This window comes from Cygnus olor, chromosome 1 (assembly GCF_009769625.2).
Source record: "Cygnus olor isolate bCygOlo1 chromosome 1, bCygOlo1.pri.v2, whole genome shotgun sequence".
Classification (NCBI taxonomy): Eukaryota; Metazoa; Chordata; class Aves; order Anseriformes; family Anatidae; genus Cygnus; species Cygnus olor.
This window is the reverse complement of record NC_049169.1, coordinates 33,432,335-33,455,372: the sequence shown is the minus strand read 5'-3', so window position 1 is coordinate 33,455,372 and position 23,038 is coordinate 33,432,335. Positions and strand designations below refer to the sequence as shown.

The 23,038-nt window shown below is 41.8% G+C and overlaps 1 protein-coding gene across 3 annotated transcripts in view; it reads left to right on the top strand.

The window, feature by feature from the left end:
- SLC38A4 (solute carrier family 38 member 4) overlaps positions 1-17,886 on the top strand; it is a 32,838-nt gene extending 14,952 nt beyond the window's left edge. For all 3 annotated transcript variants that reach the window (XM_040551879.1, XM_040551863.1, XM_040551870.1), the window contains 15 exons: positions 1,093-1,323; positions 1,921-2,011; positions 3,144-3,259; positions 6,261-6,334; positions 6,470-6,562; positions 8,217-8,298; positions 8,402-8,484; positions 8,579-8,637; positions 9,034-9,312; positions 9,431-9,510; positions 10,614-10,714; positions 11,675-11,799; positions 14,214-14,358; positions 14,986-15,083; positions 16,568-17,886. In XM_040551879.1, coding sequence (XP_040407813.1) covers positions 1,205-1,323; positions 1,921-2,011; positions 3,144-3,259; positions 6,261-6,334; positions 6,470-6,562; positions 8,217-8,298; positions 8,402-8,484; positions 8,579-8,637; positions 9,034-9,312; positions 9,431-9,510; positions 10,614-10,714; positions 11,675-11,799; positions 14,214-14,358; positions 14,986-15,083; positions 16,568-16,669 — 1,647 coding nt within the window. In that variant the 5' untranslated portion in view covers positions 1,093-1,204 and the 3' untranslated portion in view covers positions 16,670-17,886. The remainder of the gene's footprint in view (positions 1-1,092; positions 1,324-1,920; positions 2,012-3,143; positions 3,260-6,260; positions 6,335-6,469; positions 6,563-8,216; positions 8,299-8,401; positions 8,485-8,578; positions 8,638-9,033; positions 9,313-9,430; positions 9,511-10,613; positions 10,715-11,674; positions 11,800-14,213; positions 14,359-14,985; positions 15,084-16,567) is intronic.
- Positions 17,887-23,038: the final 5,152 nt, after the last annotated feature.

The following is a 23,038-nucleotide window of genomic DNA, read 5'->3' as shown; positions in this document are numbered from 1 at the left end:
GTACTTAGCATGCGACATTTGTGGAAAAGGTAATGGATCCAGCCAGTGTGCCTGACTGTGAGGCAGAAGGTGAAGTGCCAGGAGGCTGCAGGGCTGGCTCCAGGTGTGCCAGCAATTACAATGCTACCTGATCTCTGCTCACTCCCCTTCCTGCTGTGTTCCATTGTCTCCCCAGCTGTGAAATGGAGATGTAAGGTGCCTCGAGGAGTATCTTGGGGAAGGGAAGAGTATTGTAAAACTGCAAAGTTTCTTGCAGAATGTTTTCCTCCCGAATGTGGGAATGAGCAAATGAATGTAAATGTCTCAGAAGATGAGACTAACAAGAAAGAGCTGAAATCCTGGGGGTGAAGTCCTCTTTGTAACTTTGATTTGGACATTTTCCCTCAATTCATAGAGAGAGCTGAGCATTTATTCATATGAATTTTAAAAGCAGGAATTTTTATGAGAAAGGTAAAGATCATGAATCTTATATCTGTTTAAAACCCTGTGTGAGACAGATCTCCCAGCTGTGGGACAGGTAAGGATTAGACACAGATATCCTGAAGAACAGAAACTGTTGTATCAGAACCGCACCTCCTCATTATCAAAGTAGATCATGCAGAGATTGTCGCCTTCTCAGACAGAACCCAGTGAAGGGGAGAAATCCTCAAGACATTTAAAACTGACAATATTCATCTTATAACAAATGATTCAAAACACTAAGGATTTACCTTAAGTGTATGCATGTTTTGAAGCAATGGTAGTGAAACCCTGATATACTCCATTTCTAACGGTGAGAGCTTCTGCATAGCCATCACTGGCAAGGCAAAAGCAGCAATTCCAGTAACTATTTTCTTCTGGTTCTGTAATGTTGCCAGATGCTGGGCATCCGCTGTGCATCTATTGGCCACTGCCCTCTCCACAATTTCAAGGGAGACAGAGGGGCCAAGTGCTGGCACATAAAGGAACATTATGCTTGCCCAGAATTTTCCCAGCCTGCAACAGCCTCCCCTCCTAATGCTATTACAGAGAACAAACACAAACCCAGCATTTTACACTCGTTTATCTAATTTGAGGAAAACTGTAATGAGTCCTGTTGTGTGTTGTTTGCAGAACAGAGTGTTCTGGCAGCCCCCCCATGGTAGGGAGAACCGGCAGGCAGGCGCTGCAGTGCTGTTTACCCTGAAGGAGCAAGTGTGTGTGCTGGAAAGCGCTGACCACTCTAATGGATCGCATGGAGCTGCAAAAAGTCAACATCGAGCTCGACGATCAGAGCAACAGCGGGGAAAGCCTCGAAGACAACTACACGGAGCTGGTTGATTCAGAAAAGGCTGCAATTAGGAGGTAAGCGTTTAAATGGGAAGGCTTTTCTGTTAAGGCTAAAAAGCAGTAATCGAAAAACGAGCTTCACTAATGGCATCTGGGGCTCAAAATGTTTCCTAGGTAATATGCTGAAATTAGTGTGATTGTTTAGCTAGCACTTTCCCACTGCACCAAGCCTCCCCGCTCTGCTCTCGACAGATGCGGTGCCCAGCAGAACAGGGGCAGCCCAGGGTGCCCTGTGCTGGCCACTGCCTGGAGTGACCTTTGCAGGCTCCCAGCCCTGAGCACTCGCTTGGCAACCCCCAACCACCCCAGCCACACAAACCGATGTGTAAACTGATATGCACGCAATGCACTGCGAGCTGAGCACATTCCCACCGTGCTGCAGCCATTCGAGAGAGGGGCAGCCCTGGCCAAGGCATGGGATAGAGGGCAACAAGAGAAAAAAGTTTTGTTTTTTGTTTTTTTTTTTTTTTTTTTTTTTTTTTTTTCTGGAGGACTTTTAAATATACATTGCAATGTCAAAGGAAAGTTTCCCCTAATAACAAAAGTCACTGCTTAAACAGAACGCGTGTCATAAGCCTTATCTAAAGTTTTCATATTTTTCTTTGTGTTCAGTCCATTTGCTAGTGATGACGCAGAAAGTCAGAAGTTCCTTACAAATGGATATCTGGGTAAAAAGAAATTGGAAGACTACAATGAAGAATATGTAAGTTTTATTCATTTTTAAGGGTAATTACAATTAAATCATATTGACCTGAATCATTTTCCAAACGTTTCAGTAAATGAAGTTACTCTGGAGCTTGATCAGCATAATCTTGGCTTTGGAAGAGTAAACACATTTTCTAACAGTTAGTACAGCAAACTCTTTCTGTTGTCTTGCAAGTAAAGCTGGGTCTTCCCTTCCCAAGCAATCAGAAATATTCCTCAGATCACACTCAGACTCAGTAGGACAACTGTGTTGTACTACCCAAGATGTCCAGCATGGGTTGGGGCAGTCCATTTCTAGTTAGAGGTGGGCCCTAGCTTTTATACTGCTTGTCTCCAGCATCCGTGTAAGTGAAATTACACCCATCTGCCTTCCTTGAAAGAGGGGACACTCATGTTCAACTTTGCAGTGCTGAACACAGCAGGCGCAGTGTTCCTCCAGCTCTGTAGGCAACTCCACAGGCAAATGGCAAGACAGGAAAGGTTTCTGGGGTGTGTTTGTGGTTATCTTTGCTCAACATTATTCAAAGTTATCTTGAAGTTGATGACAAAGAAAGGAATTATGTTAGTGGTCATGTTACGTATTTTATTAGGATTGTTCAAATGAAACCATCTGATTAAAGAAAAGAATATTCTTTGTAACTGCAAGCTAAAATTAAGAGCCAGATTCCCCCATCCCTTCCCACTTGGCAGCAGGTGTGACTCCCTCACACACCAACTCCTGCCTCCTGTTTTTTGTCCTCTCCACTCTCCTTCCCCCAACCTGAGCCACACAGATCTTCCTCCTTCGCACCCCACCCTGCCCCCTGACACATTTTTAGCTCCATAGAGAAAGTAATACATCCTAGTTGGAGAAAAACTCAGGAATTGGTTGAATTGTTTTTTAAGTAAATCATCTGAACTTGTCAAACCAGTAACTGGGAAATCTATTAGATAACAGCACGTTTTTCTGTAGAGGCTGGTCAGCAGTCAGCCAGCTGTGGCTATCTCACCTCAGCAGACTGTTGGCTTCGCAAGGCTCCACCTTTAAGGATCAGGAGAGCAATAGAGGGAAAAACAGCAGTGAGGACAATTAGCCCACTGCGCTCAGTAAAATGCAAGTTAGTTGTCATATCTCTTCTTGTTCCCTACAGCACCGGGGCAGAGCTTCCTTTGGCATGTCCTCGTTCAACCTCAGCAATGCCATTATGGGCAGCGGCATCTTAGGGCTGTCCTATGCCATGGCCAACACAGGAATTATCTTTTTCGTGTAAGTACATAGAGAGAAAAGTGAATAGAATACAAGCAGTGAGCTAGAGCTATTTTTTTGGGGTGGTTAGAGAGGTAAGTTAAGCTTAAGAGCCATGTTTTGTTAGCTGAAATGTTTTGTAAGACCTTCTATAATGAAAACATTTTAGCTGCCCTGCAAGGAGCCATCCACTGCTGACAAACCTTTTTTGTTTTTCTTTAGCCCTGTTTTGTTTCAGGAACACAACTGTCCATTGATGCTATGTAGTCCAAAAAAAAATAGAGGGGCAGAACTGTATATCGGTCTCAAAATAACAACAGCAATCTTGTCGGTTCAGTATGGGAATTCTACAAGGGCAATAAATCACACATGAAGTATATATTTACATCATCCTAACTATCCAATCACTATGTAGAAATGGGAGAAGAATATTTGATACAAGTCTGAAATGGCAGTAGGCTTTGAATGCAAAGGCATGCACAGATTTATTCAGATTTGGTGCTGCTCCTCTAGTCTATTTGTATTTGGTGTGCATATATGACTGCAGAGGTATGCGGCTGACACGCAGTGTCTATACAGAATGGGTTTTGATAGACAGTAACAGATAGTCTTGTGAAGTTTTTTAATCTATGGCTAACCCTGTCAAATGAGACTACAAAAGGTTTGTGGGTTTGGTTTGGTTTTGTTTTAATAATCATTTTTAATCTTAACTGGGGCCCTTAATTTTAATCCCCCTTTTAGGCTGGAATGCAGTATGACAGTACCATATGACAATAGGCCATTGTTGTACATTACTGAATTCTTAACAAGCCTTTAAATCAGGTTGTATGGCTACCTCTGTGTGGCTTCTTTCTTCTGGAGGTTGTTTAACTAGAACAGCAACAGCATTTGAAATGCTACACGTTGCTTCCAGTTGCTAAGAAACACCTCCTGTTTTTTTCCAGTAGAATCTATAACTGAAAATTAATTGTAGATGCAAATGCTGCCACTCTTCTGGGTAAGTACTTCCCAGCACCTGCACTTGAATGATTTAGATATAGGATTTACAGATACAAAAAGGGAACCTACTTCTACAAGTGACTGCATTAGAGTCTGGAAAATGTACGATTTTTTCCCCCAACTTTCTCTGAGTATTCATGCCAACCAACATACCATAAATTATCACTCCAAGAAAAAATGTGATATATCAAGCCTTGTTGTGGAGAGAGGAAAAAAAAAAAAAAAAAGGAAAAAAAAACACATTCCCTTTGCAATATTTTTATTCTTCAGGCTCTGTTCATTCACGAGAGTGGCTGAAAAAAAGGCGGATGTGAACCTAATGACATTAGCTCTGCTGGCAGTGCTAAAGAAGTTCTCTGCTGGCAAGCCTGCAGTAATGCCACGGCAACCCTATGGAGTCTTATATAGTAAAAAACAAAGGATGTCTCCACCCTGCAGCTCATTTTCTTTTCTGTTCTACTTCCATACTTTGTGCATGAGAACATTCTCTCTTCTGGTGGAGGAAGGAGTTTTATTTAAATTGCAGAACTCTGTAGGGATATTGTTACCCCCATGGCATGCATCCACTTGCCAGAGGTTCCTCTGTCGGATCATGACGTTCATGTCAGTGGGACAGAAAAATTCCATCTACTAAATAGAAGCTGACGTACATTAATTCTAATTTAGACTATGCTGGCAGCAGTTAATTTATGGTTCTCATATTGCCCAACTACTCTCGTGCTGGAAGATTTTCTACACAGTAAAGCCAAGAAGAGGGCTTCTAAAACTCAGAAGCTCCCCAGCAGCTCCCATTACATCCTCCTCTTCCATGGGGAAGGTTTCCACTGGCATGGGCCACACACCAGAAAGTCTCTTCTGCTGCCTGGCAGTGTTTAGCAAGTATCACCAGGTAGGCTTTAGTTTACTATAGCTGCACCCCACGTGTCAGGACTTGGAGACCATGCCTCTGCATAGCAGCTGCATGGGTGCCTTTGAGAAAGATGCCATCTTGGAAGGATACACTGCAACCTCAGACATTAAACCCCCCCTGTCTGTATAGCATGAACGCACAGCATGAGAGACAACCCCACTCACATGAAGTCTCTAGTGTTGACTGTCTCTCTTGGAGAAGGAAACATGGTCTGGAGACCATCACCTGACCCCTACAGCTATGTCCCCTCTTAGACTATAATACATTTACAAACTTAGCCATCAGTGTCTCCCATATTTATACAAAACCTTGCATTCAGTGGAATAAAAGGTGTGGGTACAACCTCCTGCTCAGCCATGGAGTAAGGTACATCAGTAGAGTAGGAATTTCCTAGCTCTGTCGTGTTGTCATCATGTCCCCTTCTGCCCAACACTTGTGCAAGCTGACAACAAGATGGTTGTGGTAATAAGATATGCTGCCCATAGTACTGTGCCCTAAAAATGTCATACAAAGCTACAATCTTTGCCAGTATTTTGTGAGAGGGTGATAGCTGAAATCACTTAGTGTGCAAATGTTATGTAGAAGGAGTATGTCAGTAATCAGAATTGACAAAGGGAGGCACCAGTACCTTTAAGCAGAGTAGGCTCGAAGAGAATGCTGCAAACTCTCCAAAAGCAGGTTTTCCAGTGTCATGCCACATTTTAGCATCATGGAAGATTTCTTATGTAATTTGCAAAGAGTACATTTAAAGCTAAGCTCTACAACTTCACGATTACTTGATAAAATGGCAGAAGTCTAGGCATAAGTTGGCAGTGAAGTTGTCACACAGTTCTGGATTTGTTGGGGTTTTTTGTTGTCTTTTTTGGTTGGTTGCTTGCTTGCTTGCTTGTGGTTTTTTTGTTTGTTTGTTTGTTTAAATCTGCATTACTAGAGGGATTTAAAGGAGAGGTCAATGAGCTGGTAAGAGACCAAAGACCTGACTCTTGCACAGAGATCTGTTTACTTTAGTTGAGTCTTACCAAGATGTAAAAATTTGAGAACAAGCATACGTTCAAATTAACTGAGTGTTTCTGATGTCTTACATGGGATTCTGATTTCTGTTTTGCCTTGCAGAATTCTGCTGCTCAGCGTAGCAATACTGTCACTCTACTCCATCCACCTCTTACTAAAGACATCAAAAGAAGGAGGTATGAGGATCAGCTTGTGACTGACCAAAAGTCCCTACTACATGCACGTTTTTTACCTTGGAATGCAATTCATCAAGTTTACCTAATGTAGTGGCCCATGTTTACTTTTATTTTTATTTTTTATTATTTTTTCAGGCTCATTAATATATGAAAAACTGGGGGAAAAGGCGTTTGGATGGCCTGGGAAGTGTGGTGTTTTCATTTCAGTTACGATGCAGAATATTGGAGGTAAGGGTAAAAAGTTTTTAGAAAAATGTTTTCTACCCTCCAATGCTTTTCTACAGAAAACAAGTACTTTCTCTCCTCTCTCTGAGTAAACAGCATCAGAGATGAGAAGGGTACAATATGCATTATCTTTTTAATACGGAAAGGCAGGAGGAATTCTTCTTGCTTTGTTTTAGCTATCTGACACTTCAGTGCCTGGTGAAAGCTAGTTGCCCGAGATCTCTGCATGAGCAATGCAGACACTTCAGTGATGACTAACCTGGCTTGTCCATTTCTCTTCATTGACCATGGCTCAGACAAGACATCTTCCTCAAGTCAGAAAAGATGAATCCCACCTAAAAGGAGAAGCCCATGGCTCTGACTTCTCCAGAGAAGAAAAACTCTTCAGTAATTCATTTTCCAAATAAATTCTCTGCTTGAAAACATATCTAGACTCTGATCTCTCCAAGATGTTGAGTGGTTGAGAATGATCGTTGAAAGTATTCATCCACAAGGATACTTCCTGTGAAATATCTATCAAGTAACCTCCATCCTCTCAGAATGGAGACCATTTACTTGCAGGCATAAGTAGCAGGTGAAGGACTGCATGTTCAAGCACCAAAGCTTATTTCCTTTTAATACCCAGGGAGAAACCCTTATAGGAGACTGGAGAACACTATATTAGAAAGCTTAGGGGAGTCTGTACATATTTTCCAGATTTCTTCAGGAGAGGTAGTTGACATAAGTTGCATTAGTATCATTATATATATTATCATTGACTAATAATGTATTATTAGTCAATGAAACATATATCTTTTTCTGGTCTCTGTCGTGGAACTTGGAATGTTTTGCAAAGCTTTAGTAACAAATTTCTACTGTCGTTTTAGAGCAAATTTACTACCCAGACAGAGGTGGTTCATATCTCTCTACTGAAACACTTTCTGATTGTGTTCATAAAAGGTCTTATTCCATGGTCTTCCTTTCCTTCCCCAAGCCTGGATATCAAATGTGGTTGAACTGAAGGAAGAATGTTTCCCTGAGAGAGAGGAATAGCTGTTCCTGTAGTCCAGTGGTTTTCAACTTACTGTCTAGGTTGATCCATAGGCGTCCAAGGAACTCTCTGTGGCCAATGTAAGATAACTTTTAAAAAGCATGCCTTCTGCAAGTAGATTTCAATGAGATATATAGAAGTCGACCCTTCTACCATGAATCTTGAAAACTAGCTTTTTAGATATGTGGAGTAGAGAGATGGAAGAAAGAAGCTGGAAATAGACGGCACAAGGGAGACAAAGAGGTTTTGAGGAAGTGACAACCAAAGTTACTACAAAAAGTAGATGGATAGTGTCCACCGGAAAAACAGAGCAGAAAAGCAAAAGAAAACTTTGAAAGTGTAAATTTCATAACAGTGACTAGAGTATGTTGTTAGTTCTGTAATGACTATTGTATTCTAAGGCTAACTGCTAGACATCATTCAGGACATGTTTATAAAAGAACAATATCAAGAGAACATACCTTTTCTTTATTTGCTCTGCTATTTGAACAAAACTCATTTCTCCATTTTTAGCAAAAACTGACTTATTGAAACTGTATGCTTTTCATATAGCATCAATGTTTTTTTAAACAAATTATTTTGTTGGAATTACACTGTTTTCCCTGAAGGTGTTTGCTTGTTTTTCAGCAATGTCAAGCTACCTCTTTATTATTAAATATGAACTTCCTGAAGTGATCAGAGCATTTATGAAACTCGAGGAGAATTCTGGGTAGGTACCTTTGTCCAACCAGACCCTTAGATGAAAATTTTTCACTTCAGTGTCAATGATAATTTTTTTTTCTTTTTTTTTTTTTTTAATTCCCTGTCTTCAGAGAATGGTACCTAAATGGGAACTACCTCGTTATACTTGTAACAGTTGGGGTTATTCTTCCCCTCTCCCTTCTAAAAACCTTAGGTAAGGTTAATATCCCACTTAACCTCTTTTCTTATTTCTGTTAGGATTGTGAATTTATATGCTGCTGAACTGTATATTTTTTCTTGCTTCACAGGTTATCTTGGTTATACGAGTGGTTTTTCGCTGACCTGCATGGTTTTCTTTGTCAGTGTGGTAGGTTACTGTTCAGGACTTGTCTCTAAGCAAATACAGAGCCTGTAAACTGCGCAACACTGCTAAATCTCTTACCATAACAATTTATTGTGGATGTTAGAATAGCACCTGCAAGTGAATCAAATCAACAAGGCTAGTGCTGAACGAAACCAGATTTAAAAAATCAGCCTAAAAAGCAACAGTTGAAAGGATGAAATATAAAGCAGGGCAATGACAGAACTAGAGTAACAACAAATACTCACATGAGAAGCAGAAGTGATAGCACTTTGTTTCTTGCCCCCTCTCTTTCTCCTCTCACTTCTGTGTGTCTATTTTTATTCCTGTTGGCTTATCATGGGTATAAATGTAATCTCTTATGGTAGTACTCTTCTGATGACATTGTCTACTCTTTTGCAGGTAATCTTCAAGAAATCCCAAATACCCTGTCCTCTCCCCATCATGGAGCACGGGGTTGAAAACTGGACAGCCACCAACCACACAGTGCCAATGCACCTGGTCATGTTACCAAATGAGTCATTCAGCTCTGGTGTGAATTTCATGATGGACAACACAGCTGGGCACATGCCAGGCCTTGAGGAGCCGAGAGATACCTCCCCCAGAAGTGGTGTAGAATATGAAGCACACAGCGACAGTAGTGACTTGTGTCAGCCCAAATACTTTGTCTTCAACTCACGGGTAAGGGAGATCCTGTAGAATTTGTCTTTTGCCATTTGTACCACAGCTAAACTGCTGCCTGCCAAAAGTCAGAGATATAGCAGTGACCGTTCTTACTAATGGGAGCTTTATTTTACAGACTGCCTATGCAATACCCATCCTGGCATTTGCATTCGTATGCCACCCTGAGGTGCTACCAATATACAGTGAACTGAAAGAGTAAGGTTCTTAAATTTTGTCCCATACTTCCAGTTAACCATAGCAGAGATCACTTTCTACCTGTTCTGCCTTGATTGTTGGTGTGTAGACACCCACCCGCTAATGATTTATTGTGTGCCATAGTAAATAGATATCGGCTTTGCTTTCACCTAATATACCAGTGACAAAGAGCCGCTGTTCAGAGAGACATGTTGATCGATATTTACTTAGGAAAGAAGGAGTCTGGACAGTCCTTTGAATGACATGAAATATACTGGGGAATTTGGCTGCACAACAGACAGCGCTGAAACAGAGAATTCTGGATTCTAAAAATATCTTAATCAGTTCTGCGCCCGGGTCAGCTGTTGCTTACTTTTAAAGTTTCCTGGGATGCCATTGGTTTGGGTGTCTTACATAGACTCTTAAGCTGGCCCATTTTGATAATCACATATCAAAAATCAAATACATTTGCTTAAACTAGCACTGAGCTGACAGTTGGGAAGGGCTAAAAAATTGCACTTGTCCAGCAACAAGAATTACCTTACAGGAGGTTGTGCTGCAAAACTCAAGGAGACCAAGATCCATTGCCTCCTATTTTAATATGTTTAACCTCAGAAGTAAAAATTCTCTGATGACTCGGAATTTGCTCTCAGGCACCATAAGCTGAAGATTTTCTTACAGAAAATCTTTAACCAAGGGATCTCTAAAGAAAGAATTTGACCTGCAGGAGGTTCTTAAACCTGCAGAACAGCTCTCTGTAGATATAAGGGCATGTTCATACAAAGCTGGCTGAAAGTTCTTGTCTCATTATTGTTACCAGTCCTGTAATTTTAATCTCTCCATATTTGATTTAAAATACACTATTTGAGATTGATATAGAAATAATGATGTATAGAACATGGCCCATCTACATGTTGTCACCAAGTAAATAATAGAAGTGAAGTTTCTATTGAAACTTTCTATTGAAATTTTCATTTTTTGTGCTGTTCTGCACAGAGCTGTGAAGCTTCAGGAGATCTGTATAACTCACATACTTGCTATGAACTTACTGCTCCTCAGAGTACTTCTTGTGCAAATAGAGACTTTGTAAGAACAGCACTGTTACTCTTTCTCTCCTACTTCAGTCGCTCCCGAAAGCGGATGCAGAATGTCTCAAACATCTCCATCACCGGCATGCTCATCATGTATCTTCTGGCTGGTCTCTTTGGATACCTTACCTTCTATGGTAGGTCAAAACCCTGTTCTCTCCAGAATTTTCCCTCTCATTTTGAGTCTGGAAAGATGGATTTACCACATGGAGCCTCAAGTGTTCATGTGTTTTCTGTGGGGCTGGATTCATGCACAAGCATTATCCAGAAATAATGTGCTGTCTGTAACCTCCTGCATAACTGGTGAGACTTATCTGGCTGCCAGGCCACAAGCTCCTCACCCATCCTGAGTCTCAGGGCTACCTACAGTGGGAGCAGTTGGTTTTGTGAACACAGACAGCAAGCTGCCTTAAACTTGGCTCTTGCAAAGTCCAGGAGTAGCAAAACCAAAAATACTCTAATGTTCAACAGCTTTACACAACACTATTAAGAGCTACCCACCCTGGCTCTGACGCCACTAATTCAGCCTCACCTGTGCTGAAAAACAGGTGCAAACCATTCTAGTGTAAAGAAATAAGGATGAGCAGGACTAACTGGTAAGTAAACAGAGTAGCCCCTATATTAGCACACCAGTTTATGCAAACAGCACCTCTTTTTACCTTGTTGATTCCTCTGTTATGGCACAGAAGTGAATGACACAGCACAATCTGCACCACACTGCTGTGGTGAGACGGCTGGGACACTTGGGTGGAGGTCCAGGGATCTGTTCCCAGTTGACTTATTTGTTTTCTGTTTCGTAACAGAGAAATTATTTTTGCCTCAGGTTCCACACCAACCTAATGACTTTGAGAAAATCATTTGAGATGCTGGAGTACAAAAGCATCACCTCACAGCTGTGTTACCCTCATCGTCTCTGAATGATGGAGTTGCATCAGTAATGCTGGGAAAATTCCTCTTTCGTGCCCAGCCCGTAACGTGGATCTGATGGCAGCAGCTGGGCCAGAGCTAATCTTGTCGGGCTGCAGGATAAAGATTTCCCTTTTGCATGTGCAAATACTGCTTACGGCACTCAACTCCTCTCTGTTTCCTTTTTGTAGGAGAAGTCGAAGATGAGCTACTTCATACATACACCAAGGTGTACACCTTTGACACCCTCCTTCTGTCTGTTCGCCTCGCAGTGCTGGTGGCTGTCACCCTGACTGTGCCCCTTGTCCTTTTCCCTGTGAGTAACAGAGCTGCTGGAGCTGAAATCAGGGCTAGCAAGTATGCACTAACTGTGGGTACTTAGGATAGGTTAACTAACATTAAAGAAAAGCAGGCCCGAGTGTTGATTTGGGAGGGTCAGTTTTCTCACATGCAGCTTGCCCAGAGCAAGAACCTTAGACAGCTAGGGTTGCAAACTTTGAAAGACTGAAATAAATCAGTCTTTATAAATAAATCACAAATAAATCAGCAACGACTGCTCTGGCTCTCCCTGGCTCTCCGTGTGCTATATTTAACAGAGCAGCAGTGTGCGTACTGAGGACTGGGGATGTAGTCAAACCACCTACAAGATTTCCTAATACAGACATATGCACCTACTACAGCACCCAAACTAAAAAGGGTGCACGTGGCTCAGACCATGATTGTCCTTCGTGCCTTCCTCCTGCTGCTGTGCAGCTGGGGAGAAAATAGTCAGTGCTGGCCAGTGAGTTCTGGGGGGCTGGCACCCCATTTGGTGCGGCAGACACCAGCCCAGCACCACACTGCAGGCAGGTTCCTGCTGATCTGCATCATGGCCTGGTGCTTCTGTCTGCTAAGAGATAATCCACTGTCCCAGATGCAAACACGAGCTGTGCATACATACTGCTTCCAGGCTCGCTGGCAAATACTTAACAGCAGTGATCACCATTCAAGTTTGCCTGAAAAAAAAAAAAAAAAAATGCCTTGGTCTAAAGCACCCACAGTGATCAGTCCATCTAGCTTAGAGTGCTCTGATGCTCTGCCCCAGATGTCACATTTAAGCCAATGACTTAAGTGCTTAAATTTGCCTTAACTAGCTGAGAACCATTCATGGGAAAACAAGCTAAGCATTGCAAAAGCCTCTATCTGTCAGATGCAGTATTTTGCATTTTTAGCTCTCTGCATAATTATTTTTATATCCAAATAGTGTACAAAGGCTTAGCAGTTACATACCACAGCACTAATTGTCCTATTAAAAAAAAAAAAAAAAAAAAAAAAAGAGAGAAAATATCATTTTCTTTAAAACCAGTATACTAAACAACTTCATATGGCCCATCAGGACAGCCAGCTCAGCATTACTAGTAATCTAATTACTCCAAATAAGCAGTATAGTTGTATCAACTGCTTTTATTATGAACTACTACATTTGTATTTTCTTAATGTGGTCAGAGTTTATTCTCTCTCCCCTCCTCCCCGCCCCCCCGCCAAAAAAAAAAAAAAAAAAACACATTCTATTGCTATCAAAAAAAAAAATCAAGTATATGTCTATGTAGCGTTAGTCACTCTAAAAACCATTAGTGACTGTAAAATTTCAGTCTGATAGCTTCATTTCGGGGGTAACATCACAGCAGGAATAACGCACAGGATGCTGACAGCAAGTGAACAAGAATGCAGGCAGTGGTTCTTCAGAGGGGTGATGCGGTTTTATACCAACTGAGGAACCAGATAAAAGTTTTGCAATCTGCCTTCTTCTTCATAACATGTTGTCACATCAACCTGAAAAACATAATGTGCAAAATTCATTCTGTGTTTCCAAATGACAGGCTCCAAGTCCGACAGAACTCCATACACTTACTGAGTTGCCAAACTCATCCAGAAACTGCTTTGTTTTAAAACTACTAAAAAGAAGTTCGTTTTGAGGTTTTTTTTCCGGTGTAAGAACACTTTCTTTTCAATCTCTACCTTCCAAGTCTTCTAAGCTTATCAGAGTACTTCAAAGTAAGACTATCTCCTACCACCAAAGGGGTTTGCAGCTGACCTTTTTCCTACTTTCCATCTCTGCTGATGGGAAAGAAAAACCTCTTTCTTGTGTGAGAAAGTGAAGCAAAAAGGATCCACTGCAACAGCTTTAATACATATATAATATTATATATATAATTTCCAAATGACATTGCAAGAGATGCTTTTACATATGTATATATTCATATGTATATGTGTATTTTTAATGTAAGTAAAACAAAAGCTTGCTCTTTCTCTCAGAAAAGTAAATTGCAGAACTCTTGTGGGATTTTCAGAGGGATCAGGTTCTGGAATACAGAAACCCATATATTCCACGTATTTTTTGCCTGCTGATTAGTATTCATAGTGGGGGCTTCTTTGAGTTGTTTTTTTTGTTGTTGTTGTTTTTGCTGATACCAGCATCTTTCAGTTGAACAGATTTCATCTCCCTGATTTTACACCCTATTTACTTGTCTTTCTTCTACACTGCAAATATTTGAGTTTCTGCACTAAATTCTGAACCCAGTTCTCAAAGACCTAAGCCAGAGTGAGATTTACATAAAGGGAGTCAAAGACTGAAAACACATTTCTTCGGTCAGAATTTCTCACAGCAAAAGTAACCAGCATAGGTCATTAAAACAGCAAAGATAAATTAACTGCTGTTAACTGCTTTCCCTGATGGTTTTCATCTTACAGGTCCGTTCATCTATCAGTGCATTGCTGTTTCCCAAAAGACCATTCAGCTGGATAAGACATTTCCTGATTGCAGCAGTAATTCTTGCTTTTAATAACCTGCTGGTGATTTTCGTCCCAGCTATTAAAGACATCTTTGGATTTATCGGTAGGTTTCATAAATACATTTTGTTTACTGTGCTTATCCTTTCCACAACATATTTACATTTGTGGACTGAATGACACTCTCCATTTGGGTCTTACAGTGGAATAATATAAACGCAGACTTGATTTTGTATCAGCTAAAAGGGACATAGGAATTCCCAAAGAGCTGACAGGCAAAGCTGAATGCTATCCACCTTTGTTGCTAACTTGCATGAAGAACAAGGAATTCAATAAAGCCAGTATAAAAACTGATAAAAATTGGTTTGTCCCCACTTGGCCAGCTCACATGTGGACATCTGCATCACAGGCAGTGACTGCCTACTTCTTCAGCCTTGAGCACTCAAATAAGTGCTTGGACATCTCTATGCTGCCCTCGAGGCTGGGCCTCAGCAGACGAATGAGACCACAGGACTCCAAAGAAAACGGCCCAAATCAGACCCCCTTAAGCCCACTGAAATTATTCCCTAACCAGAGAGCAAATTCTTCTGCAGCCTGGAATCGAAGCTATGTGGGCTGTGGGTGGCCACGGGAGAGCTCTGTATGAACACCCCACATCCTGTTACACCTTGCAGGTGCACCATGCCAGCTGTGCATCACACAGCATGGCACTCAGCTCCACTTTCTCTTCCAGGTGCTTCTTCTGCCACCATGCTGATTTTCATCCTCCCCTCAGCCTTCTACCTGCGGCTTGTTAAGAAGGAGTCCCTGAGGTCTCCCCAGAAGATCGGGGTAAGGATGCTGGCAGCAATTGCAAAGGAAGGATGATGGGAGGGTGTGTGCTTCTCACTGGCCACAAATCCTAGGGCTTTGACCTGCAACATCTGGCAGTTGATCACAAATGGCCGGGGCTCACACCAAACACAGGCCGGGCAGTGTTATTCACAGTAGCAGAGAGAGCCAGGCCGCACAAACCAAAGAGTTTAGGGCCCCACTGCTAGTGATAAACATCAGTAAGGGGCTAGGTTAAAGTGTGTCTTTTATCACTAGAAAAAGGCATTTAGTTAATCCAGTCTAAGCTCTAGTTAACACCTGCACTTGTATAAATAATACCTAAACAGTGCATAAGGAGCTGTAGGTCGGCGCTGGAAGACCAGCTGTGGATTAACAGGAAGATCTGAGGTCAAGGTTAAGAAGGAGGTTGTACTGCAGAGATAATGCAGTGATAGAGATGTGAGCTCTCCACTGAGAAAGATTTACGTACCTACAGGAGATATGTATGAAGGTCTATCATTTATACGCAGAGTGAGTTTATGTCGCACTGGACTGCTGCAGCAGTACCTTTTATCCTTGCATTAATGCTCACATTAATAGCCATCTGCACACTTAACAATATCACTGAGGACATGTCCTTTGAAAAATTAATCAGAAAAGATATTGGTGAAATATATATGCAGGCACATCATGTAAGCAGTACATATGCACATCTGTATATACATCCACAGAAAGCAAATTAATTGGGATGGAAGAATTTCTATTGGTACATAATGAAAGTATAAAGGAAAGGTTTATTATCATAAAATGATTTCTGAAGACAACTTTTGGAGCACTATCATTAGAGAGAGACTTTGAATATTTGTTCATGCCACTTTGTTCATTCTTTGTGTTTCTGTGCTAGGTACATCTAGAATTTCATACCCTGCACTAAGACCACACACAATATTCATCTTTGTGTTGTGAGGCAGAATATTGTTAAGTGTGGACAGATTAGGGTAAGCTAAAGCCCCACTGAAGCAAAGGGGAAAAGTAAGCATCTGGATCATTTTAATATACACAGAAATGCCTTCAGAGAAGAGAGATGGGCTTACCTGTTTATCTAATGAGGATGAAAAAGATTAACTCTGAAGCTGTTCTTGATGGCAGAAACAATGAACATTCACTGAAAATTAGTCAATTTTTAAAGGAAAAAAAATATTAATCAGTTATATTTTGTATTATTATTCACATTAACAAAACTGTGGGGGTTGTGCTTTTTTTTTTTTTTTTTTTTTTTTAAAGATTTGGTCTTGTAAAGTCCAGCCCTTTTAGACTGAAATTCTACATATAATTAACTTGATGCACATAGCCCTGTATGGTATTACTTATGTTTAGTCCCAGAGAACAACCCAAATTCAGGCCCTGGGTGTTATATAAATGTGATTTCCATGGAAAAGTCTGTGAACCATCATCTGCTCAGTCACTTTGTTCACTAATACAACTTTATTTTCCAATTACAGGCTCTAATTTTCCTTATAGTTGGCATAATCTTCATGATTGTGAGTATGACTCTCATTGTAATGGACTGGATTTACAACCCACCGAGTTCCAGACACCACTAACCTGTGGAGATAACCAAGTGCTTTTTATACCCTCAATGTTTGTATTGTGTGCTCCAAAGGACACCTGAATGGGACTGTTATTCCTAGCTAGTAACTGCCATATTTTGAAGACAGTTTCTGGTAAGGTCACTAGAACCCAATGGAGTCTGCGTCATCCTTGTCACTAAGGACTTATTTATGCCTTAAGAACCTGAGCTTAGCATTTCTGGCCAGGTTAAATGAAATGTGTGGTGTGGATGCTTTCTATTTTCAAAACCCAAATAAGAGTAACTGTATATATAGTCCTCAACAGTAGCTTGGTCCTGCTCTTTTCGACCTCTCCCATTACATTAATAACCACAGTTCCCAGAGCACTGAAAAGGCAATTAGCCAGAAAACCAGCTGGTGCCTTGTTTTGTACCCAAAGCACATAGGAGCAGTTGCCCAGCTCCAAGAGAAAGGGTACAGTTTCTGTAGGGGATCAGAAAGGTGACCGCTTCCCACTGATCAGTCTATCAGAAAGGTGACAGCTTTGGCATGGCTTGCCAAAGCACCGTGGACAAAGCTGAGCATCAGATATGTTGCCCAAATTTGTCGCCCTCAGCATGTGATGGCTGCACTTGATGATAAAGTTCTCTTGCACAGGAGCCCCTGTGCTGGGGCAAGTGCTTGAAGAGCAGCTGAGCATTCGTGTTTTGCTGTGAAAGATGCCTGTGCTGGAAACGTCAGGCACTTCTGGAGTGGATTTTTTGGTTTTCTTTAATATTTTTTTTATTCTTGTGTGAGATCGCATCACTGAACAAGTTGCATCCTCCATAGAAACTTGTCTTCCATTCTTACGGGAATTTAAGGAGACCACAAGGTGTGGCAAAGCACCCTATCCAGTATTGTTCAGTACTTGTCTATTTGATAAACATTCAGTGCAGGAAACTGTAATTTGCTATATATATAAATATATGTATTTATGTATATAATCCTTTGTTTTCCTCCAGTTATAAAGATGTTACCCTATGGTACATGATTTTTGCTTTTTTTTTTTTACGTGTCCCTGTTTTCATAGCCACACACTTAATATCATTTTGAAGAAAACATTCTAGGTTGGTGGGTTTGTAAAAGGTTCATTTTTATTCAGCAGTGTTTGAAATATACCTGTCGCAAACCCTATCCATTACCTGTGTAAAAACAAATTCAGATGTTTACTACTTATATTACAATAAATTGCAAGATGTTTTCCTCTTGAGAATTTTAATATGTGCATCAAAGTTCTGTATTACCACTGTAAACCACAAATTTGGGTAACTCACTCTGTTGCTGTATCTCAGCTTGGCTATGCATATGCCAGCATCCAACAGCATGCATAATTAAGCAACAGCATGTGAAGGAAAAGATATTACTGATAATCTCAAGTGTATCGTGCTATGCAGCTGTGCAAGAGAGAGAAAAAAAAATGTGAAGTTCCGTGTTATAAGGATGTTTAATTAGCACTCAGTACCCTCCAGACTGTAATTTTGTCTGTGCTGTGGGGTACCCACTCTACATATACACTTTGTACTATTTTTCTCCAAGGAAGAATAGTCAGAGAGGTGACACAAGCTCCATAGCAGAGGGAACAAGTGGGAAGGTGCGACTGTTGGGTTTAACATGGTTACTCAAATCCAGGCTCCTGTTATTGGAGCTTTCATTTTCCAACTTAGAAATCTGTTGCATGCACGTGTGAACTCTGAAAGCCAAAGAGTGCACAAAAATTATCTCTGCACACTTGTCAGTTTCACACAAAATCCACTCTGTGTGTCTATGTATGCGTGTACCTAAATGTGGGTACACATACAGGTTGACTGGAAAAGCGTATTAGAGACGTGTTCCATGCCAACTACCATCTTTCTGGGTGCTATTTTATGTTCACTTGAGTACTGTATCCTTAATACACTGAGGCATGCTTCCTTGGGAATGCTGTCTGGTTTTGCATTTTTGAAAGAAAAAGGTTCCAATAACTATTTTAAGAAGATTAATACCAGTAATGTTGCTTTATTTCTGAGGAGACTTTTACTGTGGACTAGAGTTAATAGCAATACACCCACACACCTCTCTTTCTGTTGGAGTTAGTGAGTTATGTGAATGGAAGGACTAAATTGCATCTGCATTTTCATTTCAGAGCAAAAGTACAGTACATGTAGTCTGCAGCTGCATGTGGAAACTGAGGAATTCATGTAGCTCACCTAAAATATATATGACCTCAAGAAAAGTAACAGAAGGACCATGGGACAATGGCACAAGTCACTACCTTTCCATGGCACAAAGCTATTGGTGTCCGGGTTAATGGTAGCGAGTCTGCAAAATGTCAGATATTGCAGTTAACGTGTTGCTCACAGCAATGTGCAGCTGCTGCTCATGGTGGGAATAAGGCTGGCGTTGCACAGTAACTTGTTAGCACTGCTGGGAATGGTGGATGTTGGAGTTTCTTGTTTGTTCTGTCATGTTGACAATGAGGACTTTTATTACAAAACCATCCACTAATGTACAATAAATGATTTGTTCAAGGACTTCAGATCTTTTTCCTTCTGTTTTAGGGTAGCAAGAGAAAGAATATTTGGAAAATCAAGCAGAGACAATCTGGTAGCCTGAACATGAGCATCACTAAACCTGTATGCCCTTTTAGGAGAGAAAGGTGTGTATCCACCAATCTGCAGATGAGCAAGAGAGCAGATATGGCAGCCCCTTCCTATAGTAACCCTGTTACGTACCCTGTTTTGTACCTATTCATGGAGCAGTACAGACATCACCGGGCAGAGAATGGCTGGCATTAAAAGTGAGGTTGTCTGCACGACACCGAATGTGTCGCTCTTTGGAGCAGGGGATTAGCCGGGATACGCAGCACAACAGCTAAGTATAGCCGCTGCTGGGAGCGCACACCAGATGGTACCGCTCTGTATTAATGCTTCCTATCGCTGCAGCTGTAGGTTTTCCTGCCGTTACATATTTGTCTGGTGTATAATTGTAGCCCAAAATATATGGGTCTACCCAGCACCGATGAGCTCATGTGAGAACCGCATTCCCCACACCAGCTAGCCCTCACTCACAGCCTGCACACTAGCCAAGGGGCACTGTAGACCCAAAAACTTGTTAAATTCCCACAGCATGAATGGTACCCACATTGCATCCAAGGGCTGCCCTCAGCACCCTCTCACCTCCCCTCCTGCACCATCAGCCTGGAGTCCATGCTGCTGCCTCTGCCTGCCCTGCTGCTGGTCCGGGGCACAAAGCCCTCCTGGATCTTCACCCTGTGGTTACACATCCTTTAATTCTGCTTTGCTCTGTCTTCATGTTTTGTGAGCTGAAAATTCCTTGTGTCAGGAATTTGTGTAATTAAACACGATAAAGTTAAGGCAAGTGAATGAGGGAAGTTAGAGAAAAGGAAAAAAAATGTCTTCAAGGAGAAAAAATAAAGCAATGAAAATGTATTAGGGATTCTAGCAGACATAGAAGCTGTGTCATTCAATGGACATGATAAGAATGTCAGGAATGATATAGGAAAAAAATAATTAAAAAAAATTATCAATAAATATATCAGTTTGGGATTTGGAAAGAAGCAGAGCAAGGGACACTCATTAGAGGGCAAAGTCCTCTCTAGTACATAAGTAATCAAAGATGATGTTAAACAACGTCTATCTGAAAGAAGGTCAGCAGAACTAGATAAGCCACAAAGCAGCTGGCTCTGGTGTTAATTTTCAGTAAACCTTGGCATGCTCGGCTAGTTCTCAATGGCTGACATAATAGTCATTAGACCGAGTCAGCAAGTGCACACTAAGAGGTCTAGTCAGTGGTAGAGATGGAAATTTTCCATTCATTTCGCTTAAAATTTCAATGGAAGTTTTCCCGAAAATGTGCTATTGCAAGAAAATTGTGGTGCAGCCCAGGCAGACCCAAGTGGAAACCTGCCTGGTTTTCCTTTGAGGGTAGCAGCTCCCAGCCCTGGTGCTTTGGCTGGGGGTGCGGGTGAGCTCTGGGTGGCAGCTTGGCATTCCTGCCATGGAGCTTGGCCTCAGTGCTGCTCCGATGATCCCTTCAACATGTCCTCAGTACGTGGCAGTGTCCAGTAGCACCCTGGAAAAAAAAAAAAAAAATACATCTGGAGAACAGAAGCTGCTTTTAGTTAATTAAATCATCACTTACTGCAAATACTTTACAAGCTTGTTCGGAACCTGGATGAGAAAGACTGTTTTCATAAAAGACATGAAGCTGGAAGGGGTCTCAAGTTATCTCCTCTTCCACAGCTGGATTAAGCAGCCTTCCTGGGTTGGTGTTTGCAGGTAAAAATATTGTCTCCAGCTAGTCAATTCAGACCTAAAAAAAAAAAAAAAAAAAAAAAAAAAGCAGTGCTAACTGCTCTCAGAAGCACTGAAACCTGCAAAGAGCTGCTGCCTCCAGTGGCTCAGAGGAGGGCAGTGACAACACAGCCACCACCAGCACGCACCCGCCATGTGCTGAGGCCCTGCGGCGAGCCCACAAACACGGCCGGCTGCCACGGCGTGGCCCGGTGGCACTCAGAGGGCTGCAGGGTGGCCGTCTTTGTCAGCGGGGTACCACGAGGAGCTGCGTCAGACGGAGCCTAAATCCCCCTGCTGATGTGGTGAGCTAAGTGCTAAACCTAACACATCGTAAAGCGGCAAATAGCTTGGAAACAAATATAGCGTCTTGGAGACCTTGTTCTGTTACTAACAATAAACCAGAAGGTGTTTATCTCCCAGCAGGAGCAAAACTAAATATAATGGGACATTTGCTTGGCCAGAGCTCTCCGGGACACTCTGAGACAGATGCTTCAAATGCCACGTGCTCAAATGGAAAGTGTTTGCAGCATTCATTCATCTTTACGTACAGCATGCACCTCTCCTGGCACGTGTGTCTTAAGGCTTGGGAAAGTTACCCTGTCCTAAACAACAGGCTGTCCACATATAATTTATTACTTAGCTGTTTATTCCCAAAAGTAGGGTCCAGACTCCTTCTCACGGAAAGCCTGATGGCAGCCTCAATTTCCCTCTCTGACAGACGTGAAACTTCTGCCTCTTCCATCACAGAACACCTGATTCTTCCCATCCTCTCCGTCCGAGGTTGGTGGATTCAGCTTTCATACAAGGACTTCAAGCAATTGGCCCAGTTTCCATACTGCCGTGGTCAAACTGACCCAACAGCTTCACGTCTATGAGTTAATGTGAGTGCAGACACTAAGTCCTTTGAATCCCCACCTTTAAATTGGTCCATCCCAAATAAATTAGAGTCTTAGCATTAAAAAAAGCCATCAGCTCTTATTATCTGGGGATTTCCCCATGAAGCAGTAGCTGCCGAGGCAGACACCCCACATTATTTATTTTCTACAGGTCACTTGGTGCTCTCCCCTTGGCTTGCAAAAACACCTCTTCACCATTCAGAGACACTTCAGCCCAATGCATTGCTAGTAGACAGAAATAGGTGCCCTACTTATGTCCTCAAAACCTCGTTGCAGGGGTTAGGAGCCACCTGTTTCCCTCCATCAGCTACATATATCTGGAACCTGCAGAGAACCAATATAAATATACCCAGGGTGCCTAAGCTGTCTTAAAGCACCCACTGCCCTTAAAATGTTTTTTCATTCTACAAATCATTTCATAAACTTTCTACAAAATACAGTTCAGACCTGTTTCAATCCACCCTAAAAGCAAACATTTGAAGTACCCTGCTTTTATATCTGTGAGTAACTGGCAATAGAAATAATACATTCCCCATTATCCTCTCCAGGAAATCATACGTCAAACCCTAGGCTGCTGCAGGGAATGTGGCTCCTTACATTGCTCATTAAGAACGTGCTGGACACTGAGTACTGCTGCTAACTTCACCCACAGTGAGCTGTGCAAACACCCTCACAACATGCGGCTAAAGCAGCAACGGGAAATTAAAGCAACTGTGTTCCTAAAAGCTATTGGGAAATGAAAGACGAGACTACTCAGAAATCGCAAGTTTCTCCGAAACTGTCTTCAATGCCCAAGACCACACGGTACTACGTAAATACAAGTTGCATTCAGTCTAATTGCAGTTATGGTGGGGTGAGTCAGGCAACCTCATCAAGGCAGCTCATTGTCTCATATAAACTCATACGCACTGCCAGAGTCATCAACAGATTTTTGGTTACATGGGAACATTTTACTTGTCTTCAGGTACAAAAGCAAGACAAGGACAAGTTTGATATTCCTGCAAAAGAGGAGGGCATCGTCAGCATTCTCTGGATGAGACTGAAAACTGTTTCCCTGTTATGGACATCGTGCCACCAGCAGCAAAGGGCTCACCTCTTTAACTTCAGGAGTCGGGAGCGTGTAGCTAATACCAGCTAAATCTGTGCTCTAGCTGCTTAGAAGCACAACA